Source organism: Tachysurus fulvidraco, chromosome 1 (assembly GCF_022655615.1).
Source record: "Tachysurus fulvidraco isolate hzauxx_2018 chromosome 1, HZAU_PFXX_2.0, whole genome shotgun sequence".
In the NCBI taxonomy this organism is placed as follows: domain Eukaryota; kingdom Metazoa; phylum Chordata; class Actinopteri; order Siluriformes; family Bagridae; genus Tachysurus; species Tachysurus fulvidraco.
The window spans coordinates 13,997,443-14,020,903 of NC_062518.1; the positions used below are offsets into that span (position 1 = coordinate 13,997,443).

Below are 23,461 nucleotides of genomic sequence, written 5' to 3' on the forward strand. Positions count from 1 at the left end.
CCATCCATTCATCTATTTTCTGTATCACTTATCCCATACAGTGCTACGGGGAGCCCGGGGTCTATCATCGAGTCTCGGAGGACAAGGCATGGAAGACACCTTGGATACGAGGTGCCAACCCACAACACAATGCATACACACACACACACACACACACACACACACACACACACACACACACACACACACCCATCCATTCACACACTAGTAACAATTTGAGATGCCATTCATTCCATCACAAATGTTTTTAGACAGGGAGAAACCCACAACACAAACTCTGTGCAGGAGTTTGAAGAGGTGGAAATCGAACCCAAAACCCTGGACGTCCAAGACAAAGTCTACAAACTCTACTCTGACAAAAGAACATCACAGGAAGCCCTTCTCATATAATTACATATACAGTACAACGTTTGCAGAAGAATGAGAGAAAAAGGCAAGCTTTTATTACATAAATAAATAAACAAACAAACAAACAAACAAACAAACAAACAAACAAACAAATAATTGAATAATTTAACTATATAGCTTAAATGTAATAAATTAGATGAAAACTTACGGGGTCGAGTCCAGGCTGATGCTGTTAGCCTGTGTTGACGATGCCGACTTATGGTTGGTGAAAGCTTGGCACACCGAGTCATCGATCACGTGATCCACCAGGTGCCCAATGGAGGACGGCCGGACTCGGGTGCCATCCGCAGCAAATATGGAGCTGTGGGTGACAGGGGACAATCAGTCACAGTGTTCAGGTGTGTGGGCAGGCTAGTTATTCCTTCAAACCCTTGAGTTTCCCTTGCAGTTTTCTTATGAGCAAATGAGAACTTTAGGTCACTGCACATAACAGATAAAAAGCCCAGAAAGAGACTGCAAAGTTTTGCAAAGAATATATTCACATAAACAAATGCTGAATTATTTTCATATTTTTGCATAAAAGTAAGCAGGTTTGACTTGTAAAATAAAATAATATACTGTAAAAGTATAAAATAAGTATCTGTGAACTCACTGATTTGGCGAACCCGGGCGCGAACGGTTGGGCAGGCTTTGTGTCTCCAGTCGTTCGTCTGAGAGAGAGTTCCTGCTCACTGTCTCCCAGTCTGTCCCACTCACCAACCTCCTGACCAATGGCTTGCTGGGTGACCTGCGGTCAAATGTCACAAAAGGGTTCTGATGAGTTTAAAACGCTGTGGGTTGAATGCTTAAGTCTGATTGATGTTTGTTAACAGATACAAGCAAGGAGTCTCCAGTGAGTGCTTCGAATCTAAATGTTTACAGTTCTACTACATTAATAATTGGTGGATATGAATAAAAGTAAATTACTTGTAATAATGGGGAAGTCGTGGCCTAATGGTTAGAGAGTTTGACTCCTAACCCTAAGGTTGGGGGTTCGAGTCTCGGGCCGGCAATACCATGACTGAGATGCCCTTGAGCAACAGTAGCATTAGTGATGTCATTTTCAGGAACTTTTAACTTGAAATATGAAAGCTTGTCAGATGAAGGTATACCGATACGACACCAATTTGGATGAAATCACTCAATATTAATTTCTTCGAGTATTTTAGTCATGCTCGTATCTCAATGTTACTAAGATCAGGTCAGGAGAAAATCTTGCCAATTTAAGGAAGACTGGAAATCTGAAAATTATTTTCTTTTAATTGTTCTTATAAATCTTAAGCAATTTTTCAAACTCTAATAATACCTCATAGAAGTTGTGCGCTCGAAACGATTCCTCAACTAAGCTGACTTATAATCAAGTGTCTGTAGTTCTTTATATCTAGCTTTAGATGTAATAATATAAAGCTACTCAATAATGATCATGGTACAGATATTTCTTTTTTTACTTCCCAAAAAGGTCAATAATGTCACTATATTAATAACAAGTTTCACACAAGTGACAAGAAAAAAAAAATGAATCGTCATTTTATTACAATGATGAACAAATTTACTTTACTTTATGACATTTTAAATGTTTCTAACGCATCACAGTTGCTGTACTGTATATTGATTCCCAGGCCATTAACAGCTGTGCAGTCCAGCAGGTTATTTAGGTCTTTATAATGAATACTCAGGCTTATGAAGGAATTGATTCCAGCTTTATCCTATTCTAGAGTTAGCTTCAGTTCATGAAAATGCAGTTGATTTAAAACTGTTTCTTACTGCAGTCACTTACATAGTGATATATTGCATGTTAATGGTGATATTAATAGTTAAATCATTCAAATAACGACTGACTATGTAACTGTCTACAACCTGTAAGGTGTATCTGTATTTATTTGTGTTAAATTTTGAAAGATACAGCCATGTCAGATCAAGAGACCACAGAGAGATGCAAACTTTTGCACTCATCTTCGGTCTTGACACATCATTTGCGCTAGACAGTTCTTTCAGACGACGCTGCTGCATTTTATTTATCGCTGTTGTTCAGGCAGCCTGAAAACTCACCAGAGACAAAAATAAATAATGTAACCGCGATGATGAAACGCTCAGTAAGCCGTGTAATAGTACATACAAAAGCACAAAAAATGGGAAGAGGGTGAGAAGAATAAGTACACGATAGACTTAATAAACAAAAGCAAGTGAAAATGTACCTGCTAGAAGCAAAGTATGAAAGCCTTAATCTCATCTTGAGTCCCAACATCATTTGCTATGACACACTAAACAATACACTGTACTTTAAAAATGAGAGGGAGTGATTTTGTTGTCACACACACACGCACACACACGCACACGCACACACACACACACACACACACACACACACACACACACGCGCGCGCGCGCACGCACGCACACACACGCACGCACACACACATGCAGGCACCCACCCTGTGGAAGCTTCCTGTGTTACTGAGATGTATCTTTCTCAGAATATGTAACCACATACACGCACACGGAAAACAAGTCGAGGACCGAACGCAGTGACGTCCCGCCCACATGCGAGGACATTTTATCCCTTTCTTTTCTTCATGTAGGGTGACTGACTGACTGTAAAGACACAATAACATTCACAAAGTGCTATACTTTTACGGATTTTTAATGACTCCCTGATTACTGAGCTGACCTGAGATGCACCCTTAATGTTTACAGCTTTATCACCCAGAAAAATCCTAAATAAACACCTGTTCATCAGAAAAAAAGATGATTCGATTCATATAAATCCTCATACTAATGTTATAAAATGTGAAAAATGTATGACATGAGCAGCTTGTGGACCTTCTTACTTAGAATATTTCACTTCACCCCCACTTCCTGTAGTATCTGGAATAACTCAGACTGCGGTTACAGAGTGGTTGTTAAATTGTGAAGAAGCTTTATATCCAGTGAGGAACACGTTGTTATTTGAGGTTTAGGATGCAAGTCTGGATTCCGGACTCAGAACGTCTGACTTTGATATTCCATGTATACTGTAATACTTAACAATAAATATAAACAGGGAAAAATCCAAGTCACATCACATCGTCTGACTGTTTTAGTGTCCAAGTCAACCATATCATTGCTGAACATCACAATATATTAATGGTTTTGTTTTAATAAGGAGTGTATTTAGTGTATTACCTGGCGAACACTCTGTCCTTCACGCCTTGCTCTTTTCCGTATTGGACAGACTGAGCCTCTGTTCTTCCGCTGAGGGGAAAAAGAAACGCTGAGTGGCTTGACTGCTGCAGTGTTGATCTGTATATATTGCTTATATAGTCTGATATAAAACCGTGCGTGATTAATATAGTGTGTATTGTGTATTTACAGTGGATTAGTAAAGCAGGTGATTAACATAGTGTGATTATTATAGTGGGTGATTATTATGGGGTGATTAGTATAGTGGGTGATTAGTATAGTGGGTGATTAATATGGGATGACTAGTATAGTGGGTGATTAGTATAGTGGGTGATTAATATGGGATGATTAGTATAGTGGGTGATTAATATAGTGTGATTAATATAGTGTGATTAATATAGTGAAGATATAGAGTGATTACTATAGTGTGATTAGTATAGTGGGTGATTAATATGGGATGATTTGTATAGTGGGTGATCAGTATAGTGGGTGATTAATATGGGGTGATTATTAAAGTGAAGATAAAGAGTGTGATTAATATAGTGTGATTAGTATAGTGGGTGATTAATATGGGATGATTAATATAGTGGGTGATTAATATGATTTTTTATAGTGAGGATACAGTGAGTGATTAGTATAGTGTGATATAGCGAGAGATTAGTATAGTGGGTGATTAATATAGTGTGATTATTATAGTGAAGATATAGGGAGTGATTATTATAGTGTGATTAGTATAGTGGGTGATTAATATGGGATGATTAGTATAGTGTGATATAGCGAGGGGTTAGTATAGTATAGGTGGTTAATATGGGGTGATTTGTATAGTGAAGATACAGTGAGTGATTAGTATAGTGGGTGATTAATATGGGGTGATTTGTATAGTGAGGATATGGTGAGTGATTAATATAGTGTGATATAGCGAGGGATTAGTATAGTGGGGGTTAATATAGTGTGATTAGTATAGTGATGATATAATGTAGTGGGTAATTAATATAGTGATAATACACCAAGTGATTAGTATAGTGGGTGATTAGTATTGTGGGTGATTACTATTGTGGGTGATATGTATAGTTATATTGTGGGTGATTAATATAGTATGGCATTAGTATAATGTGATTAGTATAGTGGGGGATTAATATAGTGTGATTAGTATAGTGATGATATAGTGGGTAATTAATATAGTGATAATACAGCGAGTGATTAGTATAGTGGGTGATTAGTATAATTATATTGTGGGTGATTAATATAGTGTGATTAGTATAGTGGGGGATTAATATAGTGTGACTGTTGATTATGGATTATCACTTTTGTTGTATGCCATTAAAAAAAGAAACAACAAACCTAAAACAGTAAGAATGGTATAAAAAAATACACAAGTTAGCTAAAACGGAACTGAATTTTTAGTGAAGTTTGGAATGTTACTGTGTTTGACACAGTAGTCACAGTTTGTAGTCACATAGTGAGTGATTAATATGAAATGCTTTCACTAAGTCTTTCATTTTAAAGCTGAATCTGGTGAAAGGGAAAACCCCTAAACTCTGCAGATGGTCTGTGTACTCTAAGTATCTGACTTTTGGAAAAAACTGCTAATACACCCTCATATGTCTGTCTGTAAACTCCAGAATTATTGGCACCAAAATGTCATGGTTCATTAGCTAAATTGAACCATTATAGAATAATCTAACCTTCAGTTTACAGGTATAGACACTAAGTGTTATTAAAATATGTTTTTTTATATATATATTTAACAAAAAGCACAAGTCACAGTTATTTTGTAATGCATCATCTAGTAGGTAATAACAGCACTGAATCTTATTCTATAAAGCTTAATGACATGGGGGAGTAAAGATTCCTCAGAGATTTGCTGGAAGATGGAACATGAACAATGACCCGGGCTAAAACTTCCTGCCATTTTCCTGGTACTTCTCCGAGTTCATGACTCCATGTATCCTAACAGCTCTTAGGGCCTTTGAGGAAAACAGTTTCACAAGATTGCAGATCCTCCACCATATATGTTTTAGAATCACAGTCGTATTGCATTTATGAGGCTTTTACACACCGTAATAATGAAATTAGAAGTGTTTTTATCTCACCAGTAACGGAACTTTGAGCCGAGAGTGAAGTAGTGCGTGAAGAAGTTCTTCTGGGGGGGTATGGGCCGCTCCAGCCGGAAAAACGTGTGGTGTTCCACACAGGCCTTCCATACGTTCTTACACGCTCTGTAGTTTGCCATGCTGAAGGCCAACAGGGACTCCCTGCTCTTACTCTGAGGAAGTGAAACATAAAGAAAAGCAGGGAATCAGCAAGCTGAGTTGGTTTAATAATCAAACATGGAAAAATTTATAATCATGAGTGTAATGAGCCTGAAGGGCCAAAAAATGAAAAAACAAACAAACAAACAAACAAACAAACAAATAAAATCCACCCTGCATATCAATATCAAGATCTAATCTGGATATAATCACCTAAAGTGTGCAATGCAGCGGCGCTTTAGTCTTTTAGTCCGGCATTTTCACCTCCTATAACTTCCATGTTAACATTGGCTTCAAAACAATTAGTCATCTAGTAGACCACTAAAGCACAGTTTCTTTGTAACTCGGAGCAAGTATGTTGTTTAACTGTGAGCCAAGCGTTTTTAACATTTACCTTAACGGCATTTGCCAGACACCTTTATCCAGAGCTCTCTAATCTCTATCACTGTACATCCTGATACTGGTTCACTAGGTCAAGGGCTAAGAATCCCACCAGTCTAAAAACTCTGAAGAAAAGCACACCGACCACACCATTTTTTGATGTTTTTAAGTCTTAATTTAAGTACTTTATGAACAGTTAAGTCTGAAGACAGCTTGTGTCTCCATGTATCCTAACAGCTCTTAGGGCCTTTGAGGAAAACAGTTTCACAAGATTGCAGATCCTCCACCATATATGTTTTAGAATCACAGTCGTATTGCATTTATGAGGCTTTTACACACCGTAATAATGAGAATAAAAATTCACCATTCCACAAGTTGAGCGGTGCTTGAGGATCAGATGGAGCGTGATAAGTGCTTTGAGGTATGTGGATCCATGTTTGCTACCAACATGTTGAATTTCTTATTAACAAGCACTCAATGTAACATTAATTTCTTATTAACAGAACATCAATGTAAAAATGTTCTGTGAGACATATTCTATATGGTGTAACACACCAGAACGTTACAGGAGATCGATCGACATCATGACACTTTGAGAATACATTACATATCGAATAGTATACATATAGATAGCAGAATCAGAATCAGAATCAGGTTCCTGATTCTGATATCTATATGTATTCTCAAAGTGTCATGATCTCGCATGACATCTCCTGTAATGTTCTGGTGATGTTCTGACACAGAAAGGTCTGATAGCTACAGTTTACCCTACAGTCCTATAAGGGGCTATGCCTCAAGCTAAATTGACAAACATTAAGCGCCACAAGTCCCTGGAACTTGGAGGTACCTCCGATGGTACATCTCTTTCATCTTTACTGTTTATCTTTCATAACATTTAAAAGTAGCGTTAAACATCATTTAATATAGAATAGATCCCTTGATACGAAATAATCCCACAACAAAACAATGTGAACAAACAACGTGTCAGAAAAAAACGTGTCAAAATTCCATTACCAAGAAAAGAAAACAAAAAGCTTACCGATTCTTTCCGTAGTTGGATAAAAAACTGTCTTGATTTGAAGGATATTTTGACAATTTTCACCCTGGGGAATGAGAACATCAGGATGTTAGAGGAAACAGGAAAGAGAAGAAGAATAATTACCTCAATACAGAACACAGACCTAAAAGCCTAAAAGCATTACATCCCGTTATATGAAACAAAATTTAAATGAAACCGATACATAGGAGTTATGTACAGTTTATCTCAGCAGCATAGATTAGTACCCCCTTTTTAAAAACTAGTTTTGGTCACCGGTATCGTTAATATAAGAAAAGTGTACATTTTTATATGAGGTGTTGCAAAATTCTACCAGTTTTAATATTCCTTATGGCTTCAATGGTTTTCTTGGAGAATGATCTCTTTCCTGGATGCCGGATGGAGAATGGATCTCAAACTTCTTGCAGGTGTTTTATTGGCTGAAGGTCATGTGACATGACTGGCTGCCGAACAGCTTTTACTCTGTTCTTTCTCAGAAAATCAGCAGTATCCATTATAGCACAAAATGTTTTATTTTTTTTTTGTACTGGAACTAATCAGTCCATTCACCCATCTCTATTGATCTAACAAATCATCCATTTATAAAACCTTTTATCCATTGAGCTCCATCAATCTATCCATTAAACCATACATCCATCCAACAATTCATCTCCATCAAACCATCCACCCACCCATCCATTGATCTCCATCCATTTATCGATCACACCAAACCACCCACCCATCCACCAATCCATCTACATCAAACCATACACCCACCCGACTATCCAACCATCTCCATTCACCCAAGTCACTGATCCATCTATCCATCTCCATCCACCAAACAATCCATCCATCCATTCATTAAGCCCTCTATGAATCCATCCATCAAACCATCCATTCATCAAACAATCCATCCTTCTCCGTCCATCTGTGTTTGTGATCAGATGAAAGAAACCTCTAAGCCAGAGAATAGTTTTGTCCCAAAGATGGATGATTTTTTGGGGAAATCTGTTGGGTTGTACTTATTTATGCTGGCCACTGGACTTCATCAGAACAGATAATGGTACAGAGAAGTAAAACAACATCACTTAAAGAAACACCAGCCCTGTCAGCATGAGCACGCGTCTCTGTTAAGCAACGTAAGTGTCCCGCATATACTGTAGGTTTTAGTGTTGTATATGAACTGTACATGTACTCACCAAAGGAAGTGGTTGACCCGTACCCTGTTTTTATAGATGCAAATCCCAGCTGCCATCACACCAATGTGGACCTCAGTGGCGCTCTGGTCCTGGTTTGCATCATGAAAAAGAGAACCTTGTTGAATCATAGTTATTTTTTTTTTAATTAAAAATTAATTTGAAAAAATAAATAAATAATTTATAAATAAATAAATAAATAAATAAATAAATAAATAAATAAATAAATAAGCAAGCAAGCTACTTGGAAGTAGCAGATTTGATTTCAATAATTTCACTGGGCCTGAAAACAAAAACAAACAAAAAAAAAAAGTTTTTTCTTTTTATTTGTTTGTTTGTTTATTTATTTATTATTTCCTGTTATACCCTAAGTAGTGAGCACATATAAGGAAATAAGCTTCATCCCAATATACTTGAGTCAATTAACGTTGTGTTCACTCCCGGGTCAAGTCCGCACTCATGGGGGCCAGTCGTGGGAGTGTTTCGGGGTGGAAAAGGCGGGAGAGCTCTAGATTCATCCATTTGCTGTTTTGTGAACCCCAGACCACTGTTTTCAAGAGGGACACTAGTCAGTCCTTTTATGATTATGCTATCGAAAAAAATGAATGCAAAATCAATTAATTGCCTCAATTTTCAAAGAAGCAGAACAAAATCTCTGCAAGCAGCATCATTTTGGGGAGAAAAAGGCTGCAACAATAAGAAAAAAAATAATAAATCGCTGTGAATTCCTGGAAGGACTGAATACTAAGGACCTTGTTTATTTTATTCGGTGAATACTACCATGATTACAAAATGAGTTTGTATTCATAGAACCGTGAGTCATCAAGAAATCACAAGATGGTTTTATAAAATGCACATACTGTTGTACTGTATATGATCTTGTATATTACGTTTTCTGCCTCTTAGTTCCATACTGTAATATACAGTGTTGATGTTCTATTTTTGTATTTTTCGGATGAGATGTGAATGCAGACGTTAGTCCAGGAAAAAGAACGGGCCTTAATGAGGGAGGGAAAATAAATTAAGAAATATATATTGCGGAAGGAAGGAAGCGTTACTCACTCGAGCATAGTGCAGTTCTACTCCATACAGCTCTAAGGAACTGGCAGAATTCAAGTAGTTAAACTCTGACTGAGCAGGAGTGAGTCCACTGAGGGGAAAAAAAAGATAGAGAGAGAGAGAGAGAGAGAGAGAGAGAGAGAGAGAGAGAGAGAGAGAGAGAGACAATTTGTGCAGTCTGTAAGGAGACTCAATCTCAGAGTTTGGAACAATGAGCTCCCTTGTTCTAGCCTGTGTGTGTGTGTGTGTGTGTGTGTGTGTGTGTGTGTGTGTGTGTGTGTGTGTGTGTGTGTGTGTGTGTGTGTGTGTACTCAGCTGCTTCCTTTCTACCCTCCACCCCCACCCCCACACACCAACTTAGTCCAATCACGTTGTCTTTTCTATAATTCTATACAGAGGATTTCCACAGAGCCGTAGCCCTACATCCCATTTCTCTCAGCTTACGTGTGCTGCTGGTGCAGTTTGGCGACCTCCTTCTCGAAATCCTCCGGCGGATTTGGGATGAAGCTGTACTCGGAAAGGTAGTCCGGTGACTGCTCCGATTGGCTGTAGTCCCCCAGCTCGGCTGCAACACAGAGCACGCATTGTGACCAAGGGCGTGTGTGTGTGAGAAAAAAGCCGACGAGCACAATGGCTCCTTTGCCCTCTTTAAAAAGTCTCAAGCAGCGAGGCTTCCAGTTCACGTTAAAAAACTGTAAAGCTAGGGCCAAGAGCAAAAAGCCAGATGTAAAGACTCAGCTCTACTTATTCCGACAAACATCTAAGCTGTCATTCTTAATGATCTAAACATAAGCTTCCACCATCACGATAATCTTCGGGAGTTTAATTCCATCCATTTATGCAAATGAGTCTTCGAAATCTCAAAGCCAAACTCACCCTGAACAGCGTAAGAGGCCAAAACTGCTGCTGCATTCTGGGGACACGGTAACCTAACAGCCCAAGAGACAGATCAAGGAGTCACAGTTTACAGCAAATACAGATTAGAATGGTCTGTTAAGGATTGTCCTGTTGTCAGTCAGTCTGTCAGTAAATAAACCCTATAAAACACTTATTATAGGAGATGCTTTAGATAAAAAATTATTTCGGCTGATGTATAGAGTTGTTATACGAGTTGCCGTAGCCTTCCTTTAAACTCAGTGAAGTTTGCCAATGTTCCCCAAGATGTTTTTGGTCACAGTATTGCCGCTCGCTGGATGTTTTATGCATCATACCGTGACTGTTGAGCGTGAAATTCACAAAATATGACCATGTTCTAAAATACTCCAGCCAACCCGCATGGCACCAACAACCACGGCATGCCACGGAGATTACAAAGTCTAATGCATTACACTGATGCTACATGAATACACCGAATATACAACTGCATAAAATGTCCAATTAAACTGGACAGTGCACTTGTGTCCCTGTGTAATTAACCCGATCGCACAATTCATACTTACTTCCCACTCTGGATGTCCTGCTTCAACTGCAAAAAGTACAGGTACCTGAACATAAGTGTTAAAAAAAGTATGTTTTAAAATATGCTGTTTAACACAGAGCTTTTACTTGAGAAAAAAAACAAAATGCATTAGAAAAGGTGGCACCTTGTGTACTCCTCTTGAAGTTTGCTTGGATCGCTTACAAAAAACTTCACCCTGAAACTTAGATTATTTGAAGTGACCCCTGCAAAATGAATAAATAAAAAAAATCAGACATTTATTTTAGAGAACCAACCGGTTGAATAACATAGGACAGATATAAAAGTCAACAAATCCCTGTTACAACTAACAAAAATGAATCATGTCAGATCTTTTTCCACCTTTAACCATTGAGCAAGTAATAACCATTCATTCATTCATTCATTCATTTTCTACCGCTTATCCGAACTACCTCGGGTCACGGGGAGCCTGTGCCTATCTCAGGTGTCATCAGGCATCGAGGCAGGATACACCCTGGACGGAGTGGCAACCCATCGCAGGGCACACACACTCTCATTCACTCACACACTCCGGACAATTTTCCAGAGATGCCAATCAACCTACCATGCATGTCTTTGGACCAGGGGAGGAAACCGGAGTACCCGGAGGAAACCCCCGAGGCACGGGGAGAACATGCAAACTCCACACCCAAGTAAGTAATAACCAACAACAACGAAAAAAAAAAAAAACTAACAACAGCCTGATTGAATAAATAAACTTTGATAAACCAACTTTCTGCATGTAAGCAGTACACAGTCTTTTAGGGAAAAGTCTCCACCGACACTCCTGTTTGTGCCTTGATTCATTTCATTCCACTTAGGATTTAGGTCAGTTTTTGTTGCTCGATCCCAGCTAAACAGAAGCAGTGACAGCATTGCCCGATGCTTCCACCACCGTGCTTCACCACCTGACATCATGGTTAGAAGCTGTCAGGTTTCTGATCCCATTTTACCATGTTAAGAGGTGAATAGGGTTAGACGGAATGCTCTAAGTCCTAATAGACACCCTACCCTATCTATGAAAAGCTTATAAGCCTAAATATGAAAGCTTGTCATCCTCACATGTAAGTAGTGACTAGTACTTGGCAGTGACCGCTGCAGCTCCTTTAACGTTCTTGTCGGTCTTTTGGAGAGACTTCCTGTTCTTGCTTTTTTGGTGGTACAGCCAATGTGTTGTAAACTATTTTGCAATATGGATTGCTAGCTTGAAATCCTGTGTATGCTTGCTAAAAGCTTTAGAGGCCACGACTTTATCGGTCGAATGAACCAATGGCTGATCTTTATTTAGGGCTTAGCAGCCACAGGCCTCATTTCAAATGTTGGTTGCCAGATCACCGTGAAAAGATCAGACATGATTTACTTCTTTTTAATCACAAAAACCTACAGGGTTAATACGGGGTTAATGTGCGTGTGACTTTTTTCATCCACTGTGAAGAATTTTAAGAATGAACAGAACAGTTCACCTACTTTTCAGCTGTTTTCTTATCGGCTTGCTCGGATCCAGCCACCTCTATAAATAATGCAACAAAGAGAAGATTGTGTTGTCAGTTTCGGCATGCTCTCTGATTCCCTAACAACAGCTTAAATGAAGGGTTTCTTGGGTCAAGTAGTGTGTGAAATAAAAAGTGAAACATTTATCGCTTCTACATAACATTGGTCCGAATCGATGAATTATGCATCTGGTGTTCTTTCGCTTCCGCTGCTCTGTTAAAGCTCTTGTATCAGTTACAAACCACTGGAGTATGACGAGACCTGAGACTCAACACCGACTGTTCAGGTCACCGTGTGTGTGTGTGCTTTCATTCATCCTTCTCGCTAATAATTTACCAGAAGAAGAGGCACTAAGAACACGTTTAATTAGTTGAAGGATTTTTTTTTGTTTGAGTGAATGTTAGTGCATCTCTCCATTCATAAACCAATCAACCCCTCCTAGTCATTTAGCTGCTTATTTTTCCACCATAAATCCCTCCGTCAGTGTGTGTGTGAGTGAGAACGCAGCTTGTATTTGATCACGTGCACTCGCTCGAAACAGAGACCTACGTCACGAATAAAGGAGGACTGTGAGACTGTAAGTGTGCCATGTGGGACAGGGCACGAGTGGTGATAATTCACTCTGCTAGCTTGGTGTTAATAGGTACATTTTACGAAAAGGGGCACTTGGGAATGGCGGAAGCAAGCAAACAGGACAAATTAAATAAATAAACCTGTGAGGAAAATAGATCACGTAGCTGTTTCTCTTTCGATTTAGGGGCAGTGCGTCCACCAGAGCAACTGTCCAGTGTGTGTGCGTGTGTGTGTGTATGTGTGTGTGTGTAGGTTTGCACATCTATCCACTCAACTTGTAACAGGACAAGGTATAAAAGATTCATGCATGTCTGTGTATGCGTACATCCATCGGTATGTCCTTTCACCCTTTCATCCATCTTTGTGAATTACAAAGAAGAACCTTCATTCTCAGAGCAGGCTTCACTGAAGAACCCTATGTCTGTGTGTGTGTGTGTGTGTATGTGTGTGTGTGTGTGTGTGTGTGTGTGTGCACGTTTTATAAGGCTTGCCTGGCAGTCCAAGGAGTCGTCGGTGATCTGAAGTCCAAAATAGTCTTGCTCCGTCAGTTCCAGATGTTTAAAGACTGCATCCAGTAAGACCTGACCCTGATCCTGCTTCTAATTATACAGAGAGAAAACGTGGAGTTTTTTTTTTTTAGTCACTTTGTGGCTGCTGAGAATTTAAGCAGCGATGACGCAAAACTCTACGATGCATACTAATCCACAATAATTCATGCAAATGTATGCTAATGTGTGCACTTTTGGCTCACTGACCACAAAGGGGTGGGTGGGGGGGATCGGGCTTGGGGAGCGGGGGATATCAGGATCCTTCTCTGCTCGGTCGGTTTGTGTTACGATGATGGAATGACTCGTATTAAATAGCACAGACCCAATCAGGGTTGTTTGATTCTCACTAAATCAAATCGCTGCCTCAGAAAGAGTCTACAGTGTCAACACGAAACTTTAGCTTTTCTAGCAACTAAAAATGTACATCACACAATATGGTACATTAGCAACTTTTGATCGCTTTAGTCTTTATACATGCACTTAAACTAGCCAAAAATCTCGTTATGTGCTATTACGTTATTGTAACTGGTTTGTTTTTAGTAACTGCTTCAATTCATGAGTAAGCAAATGCCAGACTGGGCAGCACACCTGAGCACCACTTAGTTTGTCAATTAGTATTTATCTGCATCCGCGAGTATTGGAACAGCAAGAGCAGATTTTTTTTTTTGTGTGTGTGTGTGTGTGTGTGTGTGTGTGTGTGTGTGTGTGTGTGTGTGTGTGTGTGTGTGTGTTGCTATAGACTGAAGCTATTTGGGTTTGAGATCAGTAGACAGATTTGAGACCAGACAACATGGATATCAGACCGTGTTTCTAACGGTGTCAAGTAAGCATCTGATGGACAAATAAATAAGAGAAAGCACATGATGGAATGCGCAAAGTGTGAGGGAAAAAAACAAACTCCTTAAGATCCGAAACGTACGAGATCGTCTGTGAAACGTGGTGGTGGTACAGTGTCATGGCTTGTGCTTACATGGCTGCTTCTGGAACCTTCTCACTGATCTTTACTGATAACGGGACTCATGATAAAGTCAGACATCTACAGCAACATCATGTGTGTCCAATTTACAGAGAAATATGTCCAGATCTTTCGATCTCAAGCCCGAATGTCTTCAATGTATAACAAAAAAACAAAAGAATTAGTGCAACTGTTGAAGCCCTTTCAGAGTGGACTGTATATTAGTGTGTGTGTGTGTGTTTACGTACATTAGCTCTGAATTCTTGCACCGTGTTGTCCAGCAGCAAAACGTTACACACCACCTGTGAGCTCGGTCTGTCTCGTGCCACTTCAGACTCTCCCACATCGGAGCTTCGGCCAGCAGGCAACCGGAAGCGTGCTGTCATTACTGTCCCCGCACCGTCTGCGAAAGACACCCAACCTCCGTGAGTGTGTAAGAGATTACAAAAAAAAAAAAAAAAAACATGTATATACACGGAAGTAAGAAAATAGTCTATAATAGTGCCCGAGTTCCCAAATCTTAACAAGATTAACGATGATCAGATTTAAAAACATGTTATTTAACAAAAAAAGAATCTCTAATCATCGATATGAAGAAGACAGAGGACAGTGTGCTGAGAGAACCAAAAGAGAGGCTAGGAAGGGATTTCATGTGTATAGTAGCTATAGGTCGAGTTATAGCAGGAACTTGTGTAGTGGACGCTCTATGACATTGCACCTACTTATAAGTGGTTAAAAAGTATGTCATTACAAAAGGGTATAATTATCAGTACAACTCATCAGTATAAATAGGCAACCGTTCTAAACTAGGGTTACTGTGGATCAAGAACCAAATGGAAGAACATTGTATGTCTAGGTGTATTTTTTGTTTCGTTACTTGATGCAAAAGTAGAATGTATCATACTATTGTGAAGTGCATTGGATTTAGTTGTATCTAATTCTAATCTAATTATAAAGGCAAGGCGCGCTACAGAGAAAGAATTGTTTTATCGACTGTTGGCTCTGTTAGCTTAAAAAAATGTCATGAGTAACTAATAATCATATGCTGTATTTATGAATTATACAATCTATGCAAGAGAACCAAAATGGATTAATGATAATTAATTAATGATAATATTAATATAATTATCTAGCACTTCATATTTAAGCCACGTTGAAACACAAGCTCTGGTCTTGTTGGATATAATTACATGATAACTGCTTGAATTACCTTTTCTTGTTACAGTGGAGGTTAAAGATTTTTAGACACCTAAACATCAAACTCAATTTTTTACAGCTATCACCATACATTACCTTTGGTGTGTCAATCAGGATATCTCCTTTATTTTACATGCGCATTTGAAAATAACAGCTAAAAGATGGATTTATTTATTAACTCATTCATTCATTCATTTTCTACCGCTTATCTGAAGTACCTCGGGTCACGGGGAGCCTGTGCCAATCTCAGGCATCATCGGGCATCAACGCAGGATACACCCTGGACGGAGTGCCAACCCATCGCTGGGCACACACACACACTCTCATTCACTCACATACTCCGGACAATTTTCCAGAGATGCCAATCAACCTACTATGCATGTCTTTGGACCGGGGGAGGAAACCGGAGTACCCGGCGGAAACCCCCAAGGCACGGGGAGAACATGCAAACTGCACACACACAAGGCGGAGGCGGGAATCGAACCCCCAACCCATGAGGTGTGAGGCAAACGTGCTAACCACTAAGCCACCGTGCCCCCCCAGGTTATAACTCAAAACTCCATAATACAATGCCACCACCACCGTGTTTCACAGTTGAAGTGGTGTCCTTTGGTTGAAAGCCTTTATGCTTTCGCATCCTTACACAGTGCTGACCATTATGGCTGAACCTGACAAGAGAATACTTGTGGTGATCAGGAGAAAAGAATTAAAGAGCTTCTACAGTACCTTGCATGACTCTCTTAGAGGTGAATTAAGTTCTAATTTGTAAAAGAAATTGCTGTGGTGGTGAATCAATTACTAAATGTAAATGGTTTTATTTCTAACTTGGATCTTACTAGTTTACCCAATGCAGTGTTGATCAGCAGTCTGTTGATGTATTACATGATGAAAATAAAGCTACCTGAAAAACATTGTGAGTTGGTCTATAGAGGCATGATCACGTGAAACAATTATCTGAACATAAGGTATGTGAAAGTGAGCTTACAAATGCCATCAATGTTTTTATATGAAAACAAGCCATTTAGGTTTAATGGCCTAATAATCAGAATTAGGGGTTCATCCTAAGAATTGGAAACATCAGCTTTAAAACAAAGTCAGAAATACCCTTGAGTCTGTAAAGCCAATCACAGACAAAAGAACGCAAGACATTACAGATAAAATTACAGAACCCATAGTGATGCACATTATCGTAATGAAACGCGAGGCGTTTATAAGATTAATTGAGACACTGGAGCGCAGTTACTCCATCGCTAAGCGTTTTACAATCTTGGAGTCCCTGATTTGTATGCACAGCAATCCTCCTGACCAAGTTCTAACCCAGAAAAGAAGCTCTGTAGCAGTGAGTTTGATGGCAGACATTCAGCAGTCAGTGTCCATTTCATTACCAAAGATGACAGAAAACTAAAGAAAACATTGGACAAGAACCTGTAAAGTCAGTCAGTTTTCTGTCATTTGAAACTCTATCAATTTCTTACTAACATGACATTTTTTTCTGAAAGTTAAAAAACAATGTTTATGGGTGCGATAAGACAAGTGACAACAGGAACCAACCAATTTCAACAACATTTTTAATGTACCATCAAACAGATCAAACACATACTGTACGTCTTGGCCTGTGCTTGGGGAATGTTAAATGTTGATGGTTAAGTGTGCTTGAATGTAGAACCCTAAAAGCATCGTCTGCTTGCAATTTTCAGAAAATGAGATCGAGTTTTAAAAGGCTATTTTCTAGATTAAAGAGGATTCCAGGAACAATAAAAGACACTAAGAAACCCCTCATCAAAGACGTTCTGCCAGCCTTTTTTCCCCACAAGCCTTCTTCTGAGAATGCGGAATTGGTACTGTACATTCTCAACACATTCATACAGCGCGCAAAGGTCAGTGTGGTATTCTTAACCTGTTCACAAATAACTTACCAGAGGTTCTTACAAAGCTGTGAGCACAATTACAACAAATCAGACTAGCATACACTACCCCATGCAAAGTCCTCACTCCCAACTACAATATCCTCACTCCCTTTGCAATATCCTCACTCCGCCCCTTCAATATCCTCACTCCCCCCTACAATATCCTCAATCCTCCCCTACAATATCCTCACTCCCCCTGCAATATCTTCACTCCCCCCACAATATCCTCACTCCCCCTGCAATATCCTCACTCCCCCAGCAATATCCTCACTCCCCCCTACAATATCCTCACCCCCCCTACAATATCCTCACTCCCCCTGCAATATCCTCACCCCCCTGCAATATCCTCACTCCCCCCCTACAATATCCTCATTCCCCCCTACAATATCCTCATTCCCCCCTACAATATCCTCATTCCCCCCCCTACAATATCCTCATTCCCCCCCTACAATATCCTCATTCCCCCCCTACAATATCCTCATTCCCCCCCTACAATATCCTCAATCTCCCCCACAATATCTCACTCCCCCCCTACAATATCCTCTATCCTCCCCTACAATATCCTCTATCCTCCCCTACAATATCCTCTATCCTCCCCTACAATATCCTCTATCCTCCCCTACAATATCCTCTATCCTCCCCTACAATATCCTCACTCCCCCCCTACAATATCCTCACTCCCCCCCTACAATATACTCACTCCCCCCTACAATATCCTCATTCCCCCCCTACAATATCCTCAATCTCCCCCACAATATCTCACTCCCCCCATACAATATCCTCAATCCTCCCCTACAATATCCTCACTCCCCCTGCAATATCTTCACTCCCCCCCGCAATATCCTCACTCCCCTCTACAATATCCTCACTCCCCTCTACAATATCCTCACTCCCCTCTACAATATCCTCACTCCCCTCTACAATATCCTCACTCCCCCTGCAATATCCTCACTCCCGCTGCAATATCCTCACTCCCCCCTGCAATATCCTCACTCCCCCTGCAATATCCTTACTCCCCCCTACAATATCCTCACCCCCCCTGCAATATCCTCACTCCCCCCTACAATATCCTCATTCCCCCTGCAATATCCTCACTACCCCGTGATATCTTCACAACACCTTACAATATCCTCATGCCCCCTACAATATCCTCACTACCCCCGTGATAATTTCACAACAACTTACAATATCCTCACTCCCCCTACAATATCCTCACTATCCCCGTGATATCTTCACAACACCATGCTATATCCTCTCTCCCTTACGATATCCTCACTCACTTATGATATCCTCACTCCCCCTACAATATCCTCACTCCCCCTACAATATCCTCACAACACCTTACAATATCCTCATTCCCGCTGCAATATCCTCACTACCCCCTGCAATATCTTCACAAAACCTTACGATATCCTAATTCCCCCTGCACTATCCTCACTACCCCCTGGGATATCTTCACAAAACCTTACAATATCCTCATTCCCCCTGCAATATCCTCATTCCCCCTGCAATATCCTCATTCCCCCTGCAATATCCTCACTACCCCCGTGATATCTTCACAACACATTACAATATCCTCACTCCCCCTACAATATCCTCACTACCCCCATGATATCTTCACAACACCTTACAATATCCTCATTCCCCCTGCAATATCCTCATTCCCCCTGCAATATCCTCACTACCCCTAAAATATCCTCTCTCCCTAATATATCCTCACTCCCCTAAAATATCCTCACTCCCCCTAAAATATCCTCACTCCCCCTAAAATATCCTCACTCCCCCTATGATATCCTCACTCCCCCTATGATATCCTCACTACCCCTAAAATATCCTCACAACACCCTGCAATATACTCACTCCTCCATAAGATATCCTCTCTCCCCTTCAATACCTTTGAAACACCCTGCAATATCCTCACTACCCCTACAATATCCTCATTCCCCCTACAATATCCTCACTACCCCTGCGATATCTTAACAACACCCTGCAATATCCTCACTCCTCCCTGCAATACCTTTACTTCCCCTGCAATATTTTCACCATGCATACAATATCCTTATAACCCCCTTCAAAACCTTTACTACCCCCTTCAATATAGTCACTACCACTGCAATATCCTCACTACCCCTTGCAATACCTTCATCACACCATGCAATAACTTCATAATTACTTTTGGGAGGTTGATGCTTAGCAGATCTGAGTTGCATTTGCACATGTCCAAGGTAAAGGTTTCTGATTTGTAACAGCTGCAAAGGCAATACCATAATTAGGTATTAGACCCATAGAGAATACTCTAACAAATCACTCAGACTGAAACTACATTTACTAATCTGATTTAACCGTCTACCTGGACTTATACTTTGTTTGTGAATTGACAGGTTTTATTCTTACGGTTAAATTTAGCCATCAACTAACTGACTTAACTGATTCAATAGATGACTTTAAAGTAAATGTGTTGATTCATGCAGTACGGAGATTTGATTTCTGTGACAGCACCAAGGGACAAACATGCCGCATAAGAATTGAACTGATGTTTAATTCAGTTTCATGCAAATTCAATTTGGTAAAAAGCAACAAAAGCCAAACTGGCTTCGAGGATTCCTTGGACTAATCTGATGGTTTGTGTGGTCCGATGCTGTAATTCCCTACTGACAAATTCAGTTCGTAATTGATTAGTTTCTAGTTACTGGTTGCTGCATGAAAATGGAAGGAAAACAAATAGCTAGCTGTTACCTCATATCCTGTCACATACGGCCAGTCGTTAAATGTGTATAGAGATACGTATCACAAAGAAATATAAAGCTTGGACAGAAATAGTAGCTGGTGCCTGTGGTGAGTGTTCATTGACTAATATTGTTAACTTGCGTAGAGATTCTGCCCTGTAATGTAAAGCAAATGAAAATTTGTCATGCTGTTAGTTCATTATTTGTGTTTATGTGTGTTTAACCAGTTTAATATGTAGGCTATTCATTGTTTCTAACTGAAACTATAATAACGGTAACGGTTGTTACATGCCCAAAGGAGACAAACTACAAAAGAGATTTGTTGCATGCTAGTATGAACCTATTCAAATCAATTATTAGTATAGCACTTTTAACAATTGTAATTGTCTAAAGTAACTTTACAGAAGTAGGCAACAGTAGCAAGGAAAAACTACCTGATATGATATGAGAAAGAATCCTTGAGAGGATCCAGGCTCAGAAGGGAACCTTCCCTCATACTGCAACACTTAATTTGTTGGCACAAAAAGCCAACTAGAAATACTAGATAGAAAAAAATGCTAGCTATCTATACTAGCCATCTTGCACTTCCATCAAAGGGATATCCTAATTTGAAAAAGCTGGGAAAGTTAGCCATGTCTACCGTGTGAAATGAGCATAAGTTAAAGACAATCTAAAATGGAACGAATATAATGACTGACATATGGATTGGGATTGAAATGCTGAAATTTAGCTTCATTTCCTTCATGTCCTTTTACAGGCAACGCTTCTGTAGCATTTGAACGCTCAATGGATAGCTCTCTATACAACAGGAGGTCACACTGGTTGACCCATTAGGGGCCATGCATTGACCTCCTAGCGAAATGCCTGCAAATGTAGCAGTGCCACTCATTAGCTCATCCAATAACAATGGAAGGACGTACTGTATTTTAGTTACTATACTGTAATGCATATAAACTATACGTACAGCAACATATATCGTTTTTTTTCTAAATACAGATTTATGTTTCAGCTTTTTAAAGCAAATTCTGTCAAATCTTGGATTTCTGCCATATTGGGATTTTGCGACATGGACAAGACGGTCTTTTCTATGTTGGAATATAAAATAGATCTTTCAAATACTTACTAAGAAAGGTGTACTCACAAATTTGCAATGTTTAACAGACTGACGGTGAACTTTCGTCCACTTTCAAGTCTCACGAGTTACAAATCAGGTTGCACAGAAGAATTACGTCACATTTTCAAAAGAGAAACATGCTTTTCTTGAGCCAGCATGCTAATGCGATTATCAAATAATATGATGTAGCTGTAGCAGAGTGATAACTAATGATTATTTTAATCTGTCCTAATATGACCCTATGTGTCTATTGCTAATTTGTAGTAATACCATGTGTCCTCCAACCCCTCTTTATTTCCTTTACTAGCCTTTCTCTGAATGAAACAGAGAAAGGGCACACCCAGGATTTAAAAAAAAAAAATAGTAGATAGAGAACGGATAGTAGGATCTACACACCGCTTGTGTCATCAACTATCCCTTTATTCGCAATATATCACAGTGGCCTTTTTTAATGAAGCAGGTCTCTGTGCACACACACAAACACAAACCCCTGCCTTCTTGACAATAGGTAGTTCACAGCAACAACGGTTACTTCATACCTGCCCTACAGCAACAGTGGGACAGAAAACGGAACAACATCGTCGTTTTGCTCAAATGCAGGCAAATATGTAAATATATTTACACCTCCGCTTTGCACTCTAGCCTTCCCAAATGAAGAGATGAACAGGGCAGGTGCTGCAGGAGAGTGCGCACCTAGACAGAGGAGCTGAGTGAGGTGATGTCATCCATTCAGCTGAAAGAGGCGTGCATGTCCAAGAAGCCAGGGCTGTAATCATAAACCTACAGTCTTCATATAAATCCAACTCAACACTAATGAACTCTCTGGAAGTCTATATGAGGCTATTTCCACCTTGGGAGTATTTGCATATGTCGTCTTGTATGTATTGGCATGCAAGAAGGCACAGTGTTACATAATGTACAGATTGGGTAAATATGCTGTTGGCCAGTAACAGAGGACTGTGCTAGGAATCAATTCAGATGATGTAATGTGGCATACGTGCATGCATGCAGAAAGACAAGAAAGCTGGGAGAGAGAGAGAGAGAGAGAGAGAGAGAGAGAGAGAGAGAGAGAGAGAGAGAGAGAGAGAGAGAGAGACTGAGGGGGTAGAGGGGGGGAAGAGAGAGAGAGAGAGAGAGAGAGAGAGAGAGAGAGAGAGAGAGAGACGCTGCAGGTGTAACGGTACAATCCGGGAACCTGATTCATGCAACATGACTGAAAAACGTTCAGAAAGCACGATTCATTCAAAAGTATCAGAGAATCCGATTCATGCAAAAATAATAATGAGATAAAAAAGCAGAAGCTGATTGATGCCCAGCAGTGAAAGCGATTCTCACCGTCATATACAGGTCCGAGAGAGAGTCCAGGTGATGGTAAATGGTGATGTAGCTGTGATGGAGGAAATAAGGAAAGCCGGAGGCAGAGAGAAGGACGATGTTCATCTGCTGCAAAACCGAAAAAGCCCCATTTGCTGTTTCTCCTAAAAGAGGGCCAGCAGCCTTCACACGCATACGCACGCACGCACGCACGCACGCGCGCGCCACACGCACGCGCAAAGCCAAATACAGGAATAATCCCTCCTGCGTCTAGTCTCTCCTTTACAACATATTCACGCCGACATGGTCGTCAGTCCTTTCCACGATATGTTAAATTAGATTTTTTTGTCACCCATTCCATCAAGCCAGCATATGTTCTTATAGCTGTATTAGCAGCTGAGCTGCAGCGGCGCTAACATGGCGCAAACGCCTCGCGCACCCACAGCGGAGAGGCGGGGCTAGAACTGGGGGCGGAGCTTCAGTACCTACAGCAGCTAAAGGATTGTATAATAATAATAATAATAATAATAATAATAATAATAATTACTATTATAATATTATTATTATATATAATAATAATAGTGATACTAATAATAATAATAATAATAATAATAATAACTATAATAATAATAATAATTATTATTATTATTATTATTATTATTATTATTATATTTGCACAAGGGTGCAGTGTGTATAAAATATACATTGTA

General features: G+C 39.9%; 1 protein-coding gene across 1 annotated transcript in view; it reads right to left on the reverse strand.

The window, feature by feature from the left end:
* ptpn4b (protein tyrosine phosphatase non-receptor type 4b) overlaps positions 1–23,195 on the reverse strand; it is a 42,438-nt gene extending 19,243 nt beyond the window's left edge. The window contains exons 1-15 of the mRNA XM_027168548.2: positions 22,773–23,195; positions 14,742–14,896; positions 13,482–13,589; positions 12,394–12,436; positions 11,054–11,132; positions 10,910–10,954; positions 10,347–10,399; positions 9,915–10,035; positions 9,474–9,561; positions 8,415–8,503; positions 7,219–7,282; positions 5,640–5,812; positions 3,550–3,618; positions 1,001–1,135; positions 557–709 (exon numbers count right to left, since the gene is read on the reverse strand). Coding sequence (XP_027024349.2) covers positions 557–709; positions 1,001–1,135; positions 3,550–3,618; positions 5,640–5,812; positions 7,219–7,282; positions 8,415–8,503; positions 9,474–9,561; positions 9,915–10,035; positions 10,347–10,399; positions 10,910–10,954; positions 11,054–11,132; positions 12,394–12,436; positions 13,482–13,589; positions 14,742–14,879 — 1,358 coding nt within the window. The 5' untranslated portion in view covers positions 14,880–14,896; positions 22,773–23,195. The remainder of the gene's footprint in view (positions 1–556; positions 710–1,000; positions 1,136–3,549; positions 3,619–5,639; positions 5,813–7,218; positions 7,283–8,414; positions 8,504–9,473; positions 9,562–9,914; positions 10,036–10,346; positions 10,400–10,909; positions 10,955–11,053; positions 11,133–12,393; positions 12,437–13,481; positions 13,590–14,741; positions 14,897–22,772) is intronic.
* Positions 23,196–23,461: the final 266 nt, after the last annotated feature.